At 39.3% G+C, this 13,439-nt stretch overlaps 1 protein-coding gene across 1 annotated transcript in view; it reads right to left on the bottom strand.

Annotated features, from left to right (window-relative positions):
• Nucleotides 1–454: 454 nt before the first annotated feature.
• The window catches only part of LOC122987212 (nuclear receptor ROR-alpha A-like), a 33,092-nt gene continuing 20,107 nt past the window's right edge, over nt 455–13,439 (bottom strand). The window contains exons 6-11 of the mRNA XM_044358980.1: nt 12,384–12,505; nt 12,009–12,141; nt 10,159–10,266; nt 8,660–8,770; nt 8,126–8,238; nt 455–7,014 (exon numbers count right to left, since the gene is read on the bottom strand). Of these exons, the coding sequence (XP_044214915.1) occupies nt 6,856–7,014; nt 8,126–8,238; nt 8,660–8,770; nt 10,159–10,266; nt 12,009–12,141; nt 12,384–12,505 (746 nt within the window). The 3' untranslated portion in view covers nt 455–6,855. The remainder of the gene's footprint in view (nt 7,015–8,125; nt 8,239–8,659; nt 8,771–10,158; nt 10,267–12,008; nt 12,142–12,383; nt 12,506–13,439) is intronic.

The raw sequence follows: 13,439 nt of genomic DNA, 5'->3' as shown, positions 1-13,439 counted from the left end.
TAAACACACAGAAGTTTGTATTAATTTCTTATAATTCTAGAGCCAACCTTGTCTCCTAGAAATAACATTTATATAATACAAATTTGCAACAGTAAATATGTTTGAAAGGAGATAATGCCGCCAATTTTATATTTTTTAGATCTGCAAAATGTTCACAGACACCAAAATGTTTTCCTACAATATTCACTTGTGGTAACAAAGTGAATATTCACTTAATATTCACTTGTGGGGACAAAATCCGATTCTTGTCCTGTCCAAAAGTGTATTAAAACTGTATCTGAAGCTAGAATGAAGCTTCAGTTGTCCAAATCAAGTGGATATCCTCCAAAATTAGTCTTTTCAGTTTCCAACGATACCAAATATGTCAGTTGTGCTGGCACTTTTATTTATGTATGCTTTTGTACTGTAGAACTGTAGATAGGATTTTAAAGAAGCTGGAAAAAAAACCAAATGCATTTTTCTCTTTTTCTTTTATTTTTAATACATTTCAGATACAGCAGCTCTGCTTCGTATCAAAACAAAAGAAGTCATGTTTTATTAGTTTAAACAAAGAAACCAACAGGCCTGAGTGAGGCACACTGATACAGGTGCACGCTCAGAAATAACATCCTTGTACTATGATATTTCGTTATCATAATAACATTTTACAAATTAAAGGGAAAATCCTGTTTGTTATACAACTGAGGACAGTAGCCAGGAAAGTAATTTCCTGTGTTAAATATCCCCCAATTTACCCTGAAATTTTGTTTTGATTTGTTACAAACTCATTGCTTCCTATTTGTCTGACAAAAGCTCAGTTCAGTAAACGGTGCTTTACCTAAACTATACACACAGTCTTGATTGGCTCAAAGGTCAGATAAACCAGTTAGCTTGCCACTGTTAGCCTAGTTAGCATTTGCTAAATTGGTCCAGAGTTTGATTTGAGCGTTCAGGACTATCAAAAATTACTGTAAGCAGTAAGTAAAAATCAACATGAGAGTCTGGTCTAACACATCCCAACATTAGCTTTATGACATTAAAATCAATTTTATGTCCTGATTATCTTTGTCTGACTTGAATATAATGCATTGATTGATGTGACAGTGTACTGTTATGTAGTAACATATAGTTTTACATGTCTTGATGGTTCAAGCAACATTGCCAAAAATATACAATAGGTATCTTTCAGTAATGTCCAACTTGCCGCAAAATCTCTTTTACAACATGTAAACTGTGTCTGTAATTTTTTCCCATCACATTATATTATATATTTAAAATTAATATTTTGGTCACAAGAGAATAAGAACATGGTTACACTTGTAGCCTCTGAGCATCACAATACAAGCAATCAGACAAATTGGTTGTTTGAAACATAAGCAGAAAATATTGTTACCTTAAAACAGTACAAATTCTGTAAATATTGTTACTTTCAAGTTGTTAAAAACTGAATTTTCCCTTTATTATGTTACCCTGTGAAGAAACATAGAATGTGGCATAGTTGTTAAAATCAAGACCCTGCTAACAAAGGTAACCTAGCACCATACGCATAATAAAAGCACAAAAAAATGCTGCTCTCTCTGCAACTAAACTATATCTAGAGGAGAGCAGTGCATATCAAACCAGGTATTATACATAATGATGCATATCAATCAACAGATACAAAGTTTGACGCTCAGGAGGCATCTAGAGCAGTGGCCTGTACAGAATAATCAATAAACTTACTTACAGAACAAGGGCCAAACTGATAAGTTGTCATGAAGGGAGAAAAGTGTGTCATCAGCGTATGTGATGACTTAAAACTGATGAAAATAAAAAGCCAATGAAACCTAGGATTCCAAAGAAAACCTCCAAATTAAACCTTTAAATTAGAATCTGCATTGGCATGCCATATTTTCAAACTATACACAAAGATAAATATACAACATTTACATTATTGCTTGACATTCAGTTATGGCTAAAGTCATGTTCATCATTTGCCAAATATACAGATTTTCATCATTGTGCTTTGGACCTTGAGACAGATGTTGTGAGGTGAAACTGGTGATAAACCGTGACAGTAATGATGATATTGATTGATTGATATTATTCCAAATTGGTCAGCTATTTAAATATATTCCTGATGTATGAAGGTGAGAGGGACACACTTGTCTGTTCTGAAAAGCGTAATGAAATACAACAGGATGTAGCCTATTACTTTAACAATGAATAACTAGTAATATTGAGGAATATATTTATATTTCATAGTTTGAAATCCAAGTTGGATCATAACATGAGTAACACTCGCTGATTGCTATCAATCCTAAAAACCCTGACCCTGTTACTGCTGATGTCACCTGACAGTCATTCCCATTGACATTAGACATTAAGAAAATGTCACAGAATCAGCCAATGACAACATCCTTGTCTGGCGATAGGGTTGCAAGAGGTCACGCATGCTGATCGGATGCTACCTGCCCAACAAAAAATGGTGGGAAACCTAAGTTAACGAGTTGCTGAGGAGGAGAGTAGAAGACATTCAACACCTGGACAGAAAAGGCTCCAGAGGGATGATCATGTTACTACGTTAGCCATAATATATGTTGATAAACAGGAAGTTATCAGGGTGTGTTTCCGTGAACTTGGTTTAGAGTTTACGTTCTGCTGTCTATTGGCTGAAACATGCTGAACACAGCTTCTAAGGACAGGCCAGGGTTTATCAAGTCTATCTTTTGGTCTTGGACGCTGTAACATTATCTACTCTCCATACTGACCCTGAAGGTATTCTCTTGGAACGAGACTACACTGTAACAAATGAGGGCTGGAGTCCACGGAGTTCCTCATTCTGTTCAAATATGCACTGCAATGTTCAGCTGATGCTAATATGAAGCTTCAGCAGCCCCAGTTAGCTAAATCAAGTCGATATCTTCCAAAGTTACAGTCTGTTTAGAACGAAATTCCCTCTTTTTGTCTCCTGAATGTTCCTCGCAGAGCTGCGGCGGAGGGATACATTCTAGTAGTCGTGTGTAGACTTGATGCCAGATTTGCACACACATTACAGAGTGAACCACAAATATGTATTTATTTACACAAAGGAAATCTCTGGAATGCAGTTTTACCATTGCATGTTTCACAACACAGCATATAAACACAGATGGGAACCATATTCCTGCAGAGGCAGGAACAAGCGGAGGTGGTCTGGAGGACAACAAGAACAGCTGGAGATCGATCCCAAAACACTTTAAGATTTGGAGCAAGTTGTTACCAAAATATTAGTGTCCAAAAACACAAACCGCAAAAATACTCCAGCTATCAAAGACCTCAAAAGTGCTCTTCTTCTTCTTTAGGTTTTATTGGCAGTTGGCATCCAGCTTATAGGTGCATTCAAAGTTTTCTTTGAGCGCATTAACAGACTTACCCACCACCACTACCAGAATGTATCCCTCCACCACACATCAGCGAGGAACTTCAATCCATGCAAACAGAAAGAAGAAATTTCATTCTAAACAGACTGTAACTTTGGAATATATCGACTCAGACTGCTGAAGCTTCATTTTTAGCCTCAGGTGAAGATTGGAACGAGGGCTGCTGATTTTGTCCCCCATTTCTTACAGTGTAGTCTCGGTCAGGGTCAGTAGTATTTCCATGTTCATAAAACCTGAAACTATCCTTTAACTGTGGAAGGATATGGATAATAAATGTCACTATGTGCTGTATTAACTGTAGTTTCCACAAGACAAATTCCAGTACATTTATTATAAGGCAGGTTGATTATTTCTGCTTAAATCCTCCTGTAATGTGTCTCATATCCAGCTGTAATGAAAAGCAGGAATTCAGTTCACTTGAATGAATAAGAAAGCAGTGAAAGGTGAACGATCTGTTGCTCCTCCCAGCAACACGGTTGAAAATGTACCACAGATAACTAAATGTTCACACACGCAGATAAACACACAAAGGTCGTCAGTAGAAAGACTCTGTAGTGCAACAGAACTGAATATTTTCATCACTTCACTCTGCATAGGTTCTTTTTACGTCTATATTGTTCTTATTGCTTTCACTAAGCTGAATGAATCTGTGACCGTGAGCTATGAGCTGTTCAACCAAGGACTGTTTTTTTCCTCTTAAGGTTTGTCTCATTCGAAGGATTTTTTAGAAGCAGGAGATATGAAAGTATTTCATAAGAAAAAAAAAGCAAAACTTTGAGAATCATCTGGTGAAGTCAGACTCAGGTTGGGAGCCACTCAGTTAATCAGCCGAATATCTGGTTCAAGCTTTTTCTCTGTTTTACATCACTGTAAACTGAATATCTTTGGATTTTGAACAGTTGTTTGAACAAAACAAGACATTTACATTTTTGTTTTATTTTAAATACTTTAATCTTTGATATTTTTTAATTCTTTGACCTGTTATTTTATGTCTTTGTAAAGTGCTATATTGGGATATTGTGATGAGCACTTACCCCTATTTTCCAATATTTTATAGACAAAGCAATTTATCAGATGATGACCGATGTTTTGGGTTTTTTATTTTATTTTATTCTGAGATATTTAGATATATTTATTAATGTATTAACTACTAATTCCAAATATAGTTTTTACACTAATAGCCTTTGATTTTTTGATTGTGATTAACTGTATATTTGTTTTCTTCTTCCTCCTGTCTATTGACTGTATCTGTCGACAGAGATGGCTCACTGCTGCATACAGTTGCCCTTCCAGGAATGAAAAACTTATTGAATGATGTTTGCTTGCAGCTCTGTTTCCTCCTCTGAAGCACTGAGTGTTTGTATTTTCCTGCTGCAACATAAAAACTGTTTAAACTTCAAAATCAAATATTGCTTTTTGCAGTAAATAAAAACTCCCAGGAGAAAACACAACCTGCACTTCACTATCAGAGCCACCAGATGGTGCTACAGACTAACTGCTGGTTAGAGAAACCAGCTGCCTGCAGGTAGGCAGTCAGAGGAGGAAGAGGCTGCTGGGAGGATGAAGGCAGGAAGAGGAAGAGGAGGAATGAAAGCATGGAGGATGAAACAATCTCTGTTAAACAACCAGAATCATGAAGGATTATTTTACCACAGAAACATCTTCACTGCTGATTACAAACAGGAAATAGCAGCTTTCCGTTCCAGATACGTTTTAAAACATATAAATAATTTGTGTCTAACATAGTTCCTGTTTCTCTTGTTTCTTCTCCTCCTCAGATGAATGTTTTCATTCATCTGCTGAATCCAGATATTAAGTTCGGCCAAACATAAACACAAACCCATAAAACTGTGTTTTAAATTCTTGTTGAGACTTTTTCAGTTTTACTAAATCTGTCAGAGGACATCTGCTGTAGAATATTTGGTGCAGTCCTAGAAAACATGGAGAAGATGATACAAGATAAATATGATTCAGTTAATGTGATGTATAAATTTTCCCTCCTGAGTTTAAAGCAACTTGTGGGAAATTGGGTCTAACGGCCGACAGACACCAGACACGGACGTGAACTGTGTAAAAAACGAGTACAATCTCTTTAAAAATGATTAAAATGAATATCAGAGGCAATGTGACGCAGCAGTGCAAACTTGTGGTCTTCTTTTTCATTGCACATTAAAATAAATCAGTCAAATGTGTATTTATAATGCTGTATTTAAAACCATCTAGTTAATTTATTCAGTACCAGTTAATATAGTCTACACTTCCAAACTCTGCATAACCAGCTGTATTATCACTGTAAAACTCAGTGGCTGAAACGCAACCACACGAACCTACATGATGCGTCGCGTCTGTGCCTGCTGTATTTCAGCTGTAAGAGGTTTTAGCAATATTTTAATGGAAACATAAACTGTCAGGTGAGATGTGGCGTTCACTGTTAAAGCTCAGTCAGTATTTATAAAATTTGCACCTTTGACCAACTGCAACCTGTGTTGACGTTACTGATCTTGGAGGGTACGGAGAGTCGGAGAGTTCAAGAGTAAAAACTGCTTCACAAACGTTGCGTTAAAGTTACCTTGTGGAGTTTCTGACCTCTGTCCTCCATGGATGGATTACTGAACCACCTACCAATCTGTGGCAAGAAGTTTCAGGAAAGTTTTCCTTTCCAGCAAAAACAAAATACTAAAGTTAAGGATGCATTTTCAGCCAACAGCAGAATGTTAGCGTTCAGGTTAACCTGCAAAATAACACAAAGGTGAGGTTGCTCTTATAGGTATAAGGGGCGCTTGATATATCCTGTACCCAGAGGCCCATTGTCTCATAATCCATCCATGGTGTTTTATTTGTCAAAAGAAGAAGAAAGAAAAGAAGATGTAAACAATGCAGGATTTAAAATACTTAAAAAAAAAATCAGGTTTGCAAAAGTTTTCAGGAACAAAATGCGTTCAACATGTTCGTTAGACTTTAAGGATTCACACGTTTAGTTTGGTGAGTAACACTGAATGTAAACACAACTTTCGGTTGTTTACAACAAAACTTCACAGGGCACCTTTAACTTTTTGTCTGCAGAGCGGCGAGTGACAACAGCTCACCAGCAAACTCCCAGCAGCACCATTCTGATGAGCAATTTTATCACACTTAAAAATGAACTGAAGAAGAAGAGGTGACGTCGACCAGATTCAGTGTCATTGAGTCTGATACCAGATGTGTGTTAAAGCAGGTGGAGAGAGACCACCTGAATCCTTACAGCATCCAAACCCACAGCCACGGGAGGAGGAGGAGGAGGAGGAGGAGGAGAAGGTGAGGACAGAAACCAGCAGCGCTCGGCTGTCCGGGTGAAGTGCAGCGGCCGCGTCCCCCGGGAGTCATCGTCCCGACCTCCGTCGCTGTTGTTAAACTGAGCTCGGTCTCTCTGAACACAGCAGCTCGGTGCCGTCGGCTCCGTGTGTGTGTTTGTGTGTGTGTGTGTGTGTGTCACCGTTCAGTCGTCGGGCTGCAGAGTCAGTTCAGCTCCGAACAGCTCCTTATAAAGAGGAGGGAAGTGTGTCCGAACGATGTCCGGGTAAACGGCTCGGAACGCCGACAGCTTCTCTGTGTGACGACTGCACAGCGAACGCAACGCTGACACCTTAAATCTGAGCTGAGGAGGAGAGGAGAGGAGGAGAGGAGAGGAGAGGAGAGGAGAGAGGAGAGGAGAGGAGAGGAGGAGAGGAGAGGAGAGAGGAGAGGAGAGGAGGAGAGGAGAGGAGAGAGGAGAGGAGAGGAGGAGAGGAGAGGAGGAGAGGAGAGGAAACAAGGAAGGAGGAGAGGAGAGGAGAGGAGAGGAGGAGAGGAAACAAGGAAGGAGGAGAGGAGAGGAGAGGAGAGGAGGAGAGGAAACAAGGAAGGAGGAGAGGAGAGGAGAGGAGGAGAGGAAACAAGGAAGGAGGAGAGGAGAGGAGAGGAGAGGAGAGGAGAGGAGAGGAGAGGAGGAGAGGAGAGGAGAAGAGAGGAGAAGAGAGGAGAGGAGGAGAGGAGAGGAGAGGAGAGGAGGAGAGGAGAGGAGAGGAGAGGAGAGGAGAGGAGGAGAGGAGAGGAGAGGAGAGGAGAGGAGGAGATGAGGAGAGGAGAGGGGAGAGGAGAAGAGAGGAGGAGATGAGGAGAGGAGAGGAAAGGAGAGGAGGAGAGGAGAGGAAAGGAGAGGAGGAGAGGAAACAAGGGAAGAGCGAGGAGAGGAGAGAAGAGGAAAGGACACAAGGGAGGAAACAAAAGAGGAGAGAAAAGGAGAGTGGAGGAAATCAGAGAAGAGCAGAATAGAGGAAATGACAAAGGTGGAGAGGAGGAAACAAGAAAGGAAACAAGGAAAGAAGGAAACAAGAGAGGATGTGAGTAAACATTTGTTAATAGAGCAGATTTGTGCTTGTATGTGTGTGTGTGTGTGTGTGTGTGTGTGTGTTCATATGAGCTGAATCTGAATGGATGGAAATACGAGAGTTTGCATTTCACAGTTTGTCCACATGAGGGCAGTGTGAGGTCACTGATTGAAGTCTGAGTTTTATATTTATCTGCCTCACAGATATCTGACTGATATGATGATCAGGTGAACATCGTGCATCATGACATATGTTCATGTTTAGGCCTAATTATTGTAATTACTTGTATTGTACTCATGTTGTGGGGACAAAAATCACCTACAATACTTGTTAGTAGATCAGTTCATTGTTGGTTTGGTGTGTGTGTGTGTGTGTGTGTGTGTGTGTGTGTGTGTGTACCTTGTTCAGCACTCCGTCCTCTCTCTGATTCTTCTGCAGGAGGTGTTGCAGAGCCAGCTGAGTCTTCTGCTGCAGCTTCTCCACCTGCAGCTTTTCCTGCAGCCACGTCCGGTCTGCACCCACACACACACCCACACACACACACACACACACACACACACACCCACGCACATGCACACACTTATTCAGCTTGGATTGGTTAGAATGACAGATATTCTGCATTCCTAAACATTACTGATGTGAATCATCAGTCTAGACGCCTCTGAGTCGACTCACATCTAATCGCTGCCTTTTCTTTTTAGCTGCATCATAATTCACAGAGTAACGCAGGGTGTCAGTCTGTAAACCTTTACAGCCTCGTATAAATGTCAGTCTAAATGACCTGAATACATAACTGGGATAGAAGCAGAGGACAGCGTGACATTGTGTTGTATAAAAAGTATTTTTCCAGCTGTTGGAGAAAAGGGGAAGTCGTCTCATATTCGAGGCGGTTCGGTAAATTAAACGTGTGAAAACGTGAATGAAGAGACGTACCTGCAGACAGCAGGATGAACGCTGAGAAGAGAGCGAGCTCGTCCTCGGACAGATGCAGCGAACACATGCTTTTAGCAAAATCAAACACTGATGTGATCAAGTCATCACAACCTGGAAACACACACACACACACACACACACACACACACACACACACACACACACACACACACAGGTTTATTTATAGCTCCAGAGAGAAAATAGAAACTTTGAATGTGACAGTGGCCCAAAGATCCATTTACGTCATCATCTCACAATGTTTCATAACAGGTGCATTGATGGATAAAGATAAAAATTGTTTGCAACAATGATGAGTAAATGAAACAGATACATGTGTAGTCAGTCAGTTAGCTGCTGAGCTAACGTTTGTCTCTAAAACACCGGATTCAATAGCAACCAATCATACAATACATTTACTCAATTATTGTACTTAAGTATATTTGATGTACTACTGTATTTCAATTTTATACTACATGATACTTCCACTCCACTACATTTATTTAAGAACAATAGTTACAGTTTCACATACAGTAAAGCTCTGGGATCATTTTACATAATGAGAACTATTAATGCTTTTATTGTTGCAATGATTAGTCAATTAATTGATTTGATTTTAGTTGATATCTCAGTATCTTAACATTTTAGACATTTAAACATCACTGTGTCCTCTGAGAAACTGTGTCACTGTTTTTTTAACATTTCATATTCTAAAGGATTAATCAACTGATCGAGGAAAATAATCAGCAGATCAATTGATTATGAAAATAATCCTTAGTTGCAGTCTTAATAATAATAATACTGGTACTAATATACTTTTACATGAGTAAGATTTGAATTTACTTGTAAGGGAGTAGTTTTATACTGTTACTTTTACTTAAATAAAAGGTCTCAACAACACAATAATATCAAAAGAAAAAGTAGTAAAATGGCACCAGTGTTATATTTATGTATATACTGTATATATATATATATATATATATATGTGTGTGTGTGTGCATGTATTTATACTGTATATATACAGATATTCAGTGCCTATATTCACCCCTCTTGAAATTGAATTGTTTTACAACATTGAATCAAAGAGAACATTGTTTTCTGACACTGATGAACAGAAAAAGACCCTTTAATGTCAAAGTGACAACAGGTCTCTGATTTAATGATTTAATGTAATTATAAAATATATCATCTGTTTAACTTGTAGAATCCAGATCTGAAAATAAACTGTGAAATAAATGCAGTTCAGTTTAAAGTCCAGTATTCCCCTCTGAAACGTAGTGGAAGCATAAAGCAGCTGAAAATCAAAATACTTAAGTGAAGCACGAGTACTTAAAAATTGTACTTAAGCACAGTACTTAAGTAAATGTATTTTATGACATTCTAACAATGATAAGACACAGCTTGAGAAAAGTCTTAAATGTCCCACTGATCTTTAGAGATGTTATTTGGGACGTTGACAGCGAGTCGACAGCAGGACGAGTCGCATTAAATCCTTCACTCACCTAAAGCTTTGAAGACCTCCGGACCCGCGAACTTCCCGTCGAAGTAGACGGTGTTGTTCTGCGAGTCGAACACCCGACACATCCGGACGAAGACGACCTCCAGAGAACCTGGCAGAGATGATTAATGTGTCACATATAATGATTATTTAATGACTGATTCATCAAGTTAATCAGTCATCACTAACTAAAGCACGTCTACTTTGAAGAGAAAGTGTGTCCTTTAAACTCAACGTCAGATAAAGTTTTCACAGGTGACACTAATATGATCCAAATGACAGATGATAATGTAGTGAACATTGCTCATTACTTGTGAGAAAAAGTGCAAGAAAAAAGTGACCTATGACAGGAGGATGATGTAGTTAGCTAACTTAGCTTAGCTTAGCTAAACGTTAGCTAGAGACCTGATAACTTCCTCTGAAATCCTTTTTTTTCCTCTTAAATGCAGTTACTTAAAGGACGAGTTCACAATTGTTCATGTCTGTCAGGAGCCAAAATGAACATTGAAACCTGTTTTTCTTGCTGTAATCATTCCTCCTGTTCATACTGACCATTAGAAGATCCCTTCATAATAACCTTACAATGGAAGTGATGGAGGACAAAATCCACAGTCCTCCTTCTGTGCAAAAAATGTATTTAAAAGTTTATCTGAAGCTAATATGAAGCTTCAGCGTCCAACTGAGTCAAATCAAGTAGATATCTTTCAACGTTACAGTCTTTTTAGTGCCAAAGTTCCTCTTTTTGTTACTATACTTCCACCTGCAGCTCAACAGGGAAACGCTGTCCGAGGAAACACAAAGAGGGAATTTGATGCTAAAAAAGACTGTAAATGTGTCAGATATCCACTTGATATGACTAACTCAGACCGCTGAAGCTGAATAGAAGCTTCACACAGACTTTTAAATGACTGTGTGGACACACTGTGGATTTTATCCTCCATCACTTCCATTGAAAGCACATTTGAAGGATCTTTTAATATCCAGTATGAACAGGAGGAATGATTCCAGCGAGGAAAACCTCTTTCACTGTTACTATGGACACCTGACTGCTGGTTTTACACACTGGAAACACTGGGAACTTTAAAACAGTCTGGCAAAATAAAAATTGTGACGTGTACTGTAGGAGGGTTTTCCTGGTTCCTGGTTTCATTTGACTTGAGTTGTAATTTTCTTTTATCTGACAACGCCAGAATTAGTTTTATCATTTTTATCATTAATGATTTAATGATTTACTGCCTTGGGTTTTGAGAAGTAATATATAAATAAAGATTAGTATCATTATTATGTTGTATAGAAAGTGTAAAGAGCAACACACACCAGCTTTGGACGCATGTAAAAACATCTGTGAACATTGTTTTTCTAAGTACGTCGACGGCGGTGGCGTCTGGACGTGAATCCTCATGTTGACTTGCACTGATACATCAGGATAAACTGCACACAACTTCCCAACTAGTTTCAGCTCTACAGAGCAGTTTTAGCATATGTGTTACTATGAAACGTGTGTCCAGGTGTTCATTGTGTAAAAAGTCATATAAAGCCTTTCGTGTCTCCGGAGGGAGCTGATGATGTCACTGATGATGTCACTTGAGTCAGCATCAGTTGGGGCTGAAGACTTCGAGTTTCCTGGCTAGCAGCTCCAGGCTACATTAGCCGCTACTAGCATAACACACCCTAATCTCCAGTTGCATTATGGATAACATGAGCAGCAGGTTTTGACAAGGAAGAGGAAATGTGTGGAATAAAAAGACGATATCTCTGGTTGTGTTGTATTGATTATTATATATTCCAACAGTGTTCTGGGACTACGATGTTGAGGTCTCACTGCATGAAGCATAAATAACCTCTGACTCTCACCTGCTTTCAGCAGCACTATCTGGTCATTCTGACAGAGATCCATGAAGCCGTCGATGCGTTTGGCGAACTCCACCACGTACTGGATGGCCTCGGTGATCTTTACGGCGCAGAGCTGCCACATCACCTCCCGCGGCTGCACAGAACAGACAGGAAGTTTAAATAATGAACCTCTGAACTGAAGGAACTTCAACTGAATGCACAGACACACAACCAGATGTCCTATAAGTGTTGGAAAAATAACCAGCAAAATCACTTTAAAATAAAAAGACTAACACTGAGACTCAAAGAAGGTCAGACGGTGCTGAGTCTGAACTTTAAACATCCCTTTGTCCAAAGTGTCATGAAAGAGTGTCCTGGATATAAAACTAAACACACCTTGCTCTGGTAGCTCTCCACCTCGTCCTGCAGGAAGTTCTGCCAGCTCATCTGCTGCAGCTCCTCCCTCAGGTACTGACACGTCTCCAGGTGAGATTTAGAGATGACCTGAACCAGGTGATCTGCAGCCAAACACACAACACAACACTGAGCCGGTGATGTTAATGGATACACAGTTATATACAATACAGTGATGATGCTCCAGTCTAGTCATCTGAAGTTCTGTAGCCTTGGTTGCTAAGGCGGTTGCTAAGGTGGTTGCTAAGGTGTTTCCATGTGTTGTCCACTCTAATATTTCAGATGTGATTCAGCTCCAACATGTACGGATGGATTTGAGAAGTTGACATTTGGAGTAAAATTGGAGAAAAAGAAGTGAAATCCTGCTACTACAGTTTGTTTACGTAGCCTCCGGAGCCGGAGGAAGCTTCCTGAAAGCTGACCAATCAGAACAGAGTGGCCTCATCAGGAGGCGGGCCTTAAAGAGACAGGAGCTAAAACGGCCTGTTTCAGACAGAGGCTGAACTGAGGGGCTGCATAAAGGACCAGTAGAATATAAATAAGGAGTTTTTAACTGGAAATCATGCAAAGATATTCTAGTAGAGCCCCAGAATATAAATATAGAGCTGAAAATATGCAGAATATGTCCTGTTTATGTCAGTGTTTAAGCGTGTATAAGCTAAAATTAGTAAATCTCATAATGATATTAAGCAATAACTGTTAAAGAATTACAATACATGATTATAATTTCGTAAAACAGTGACGTCACTCTCTCTGAGACGTTGTGTTTCTCCTGCTGGAAAGGAGGAAGCTTCATAAACGACCCTCAGGTTCCTCTATGAGGTGGGAATATTTGATTCCAGTATGTGATGATTTCTATGACTCTGGTGTTTGTTCCTGTATATTTTGGCAAAGAAGAAGAATTTTTACACTTAATGAAACTTTGTCAACAAAATGTTTGTGAATGCAGCTCAGATAAGAAACAAACCCAGGAGGAAAATACTGTAACTATTGTTCTGGTAATTGATGCAGCATGAATGAGTAGATATGAAATAACAG

The sequence above is a fragment of the Thunnus albacares genome, chromosome 1 (assembly GCF_914725855.1).
Source record: "Thunnus albacares chromosome 1, fThuAlb1.1, whole genome shotgun sequence".
In the NCBI taxonomy this organism is placed as follows: Eukaryota; Metazoa; Chordata; class Actinopteri; order Scombriformes; family Scombridae; genus Thunnus; species Thunnus albacares.
This window is presented reverse-complemented; position numbering and strand designations above follow the sequence as displayed.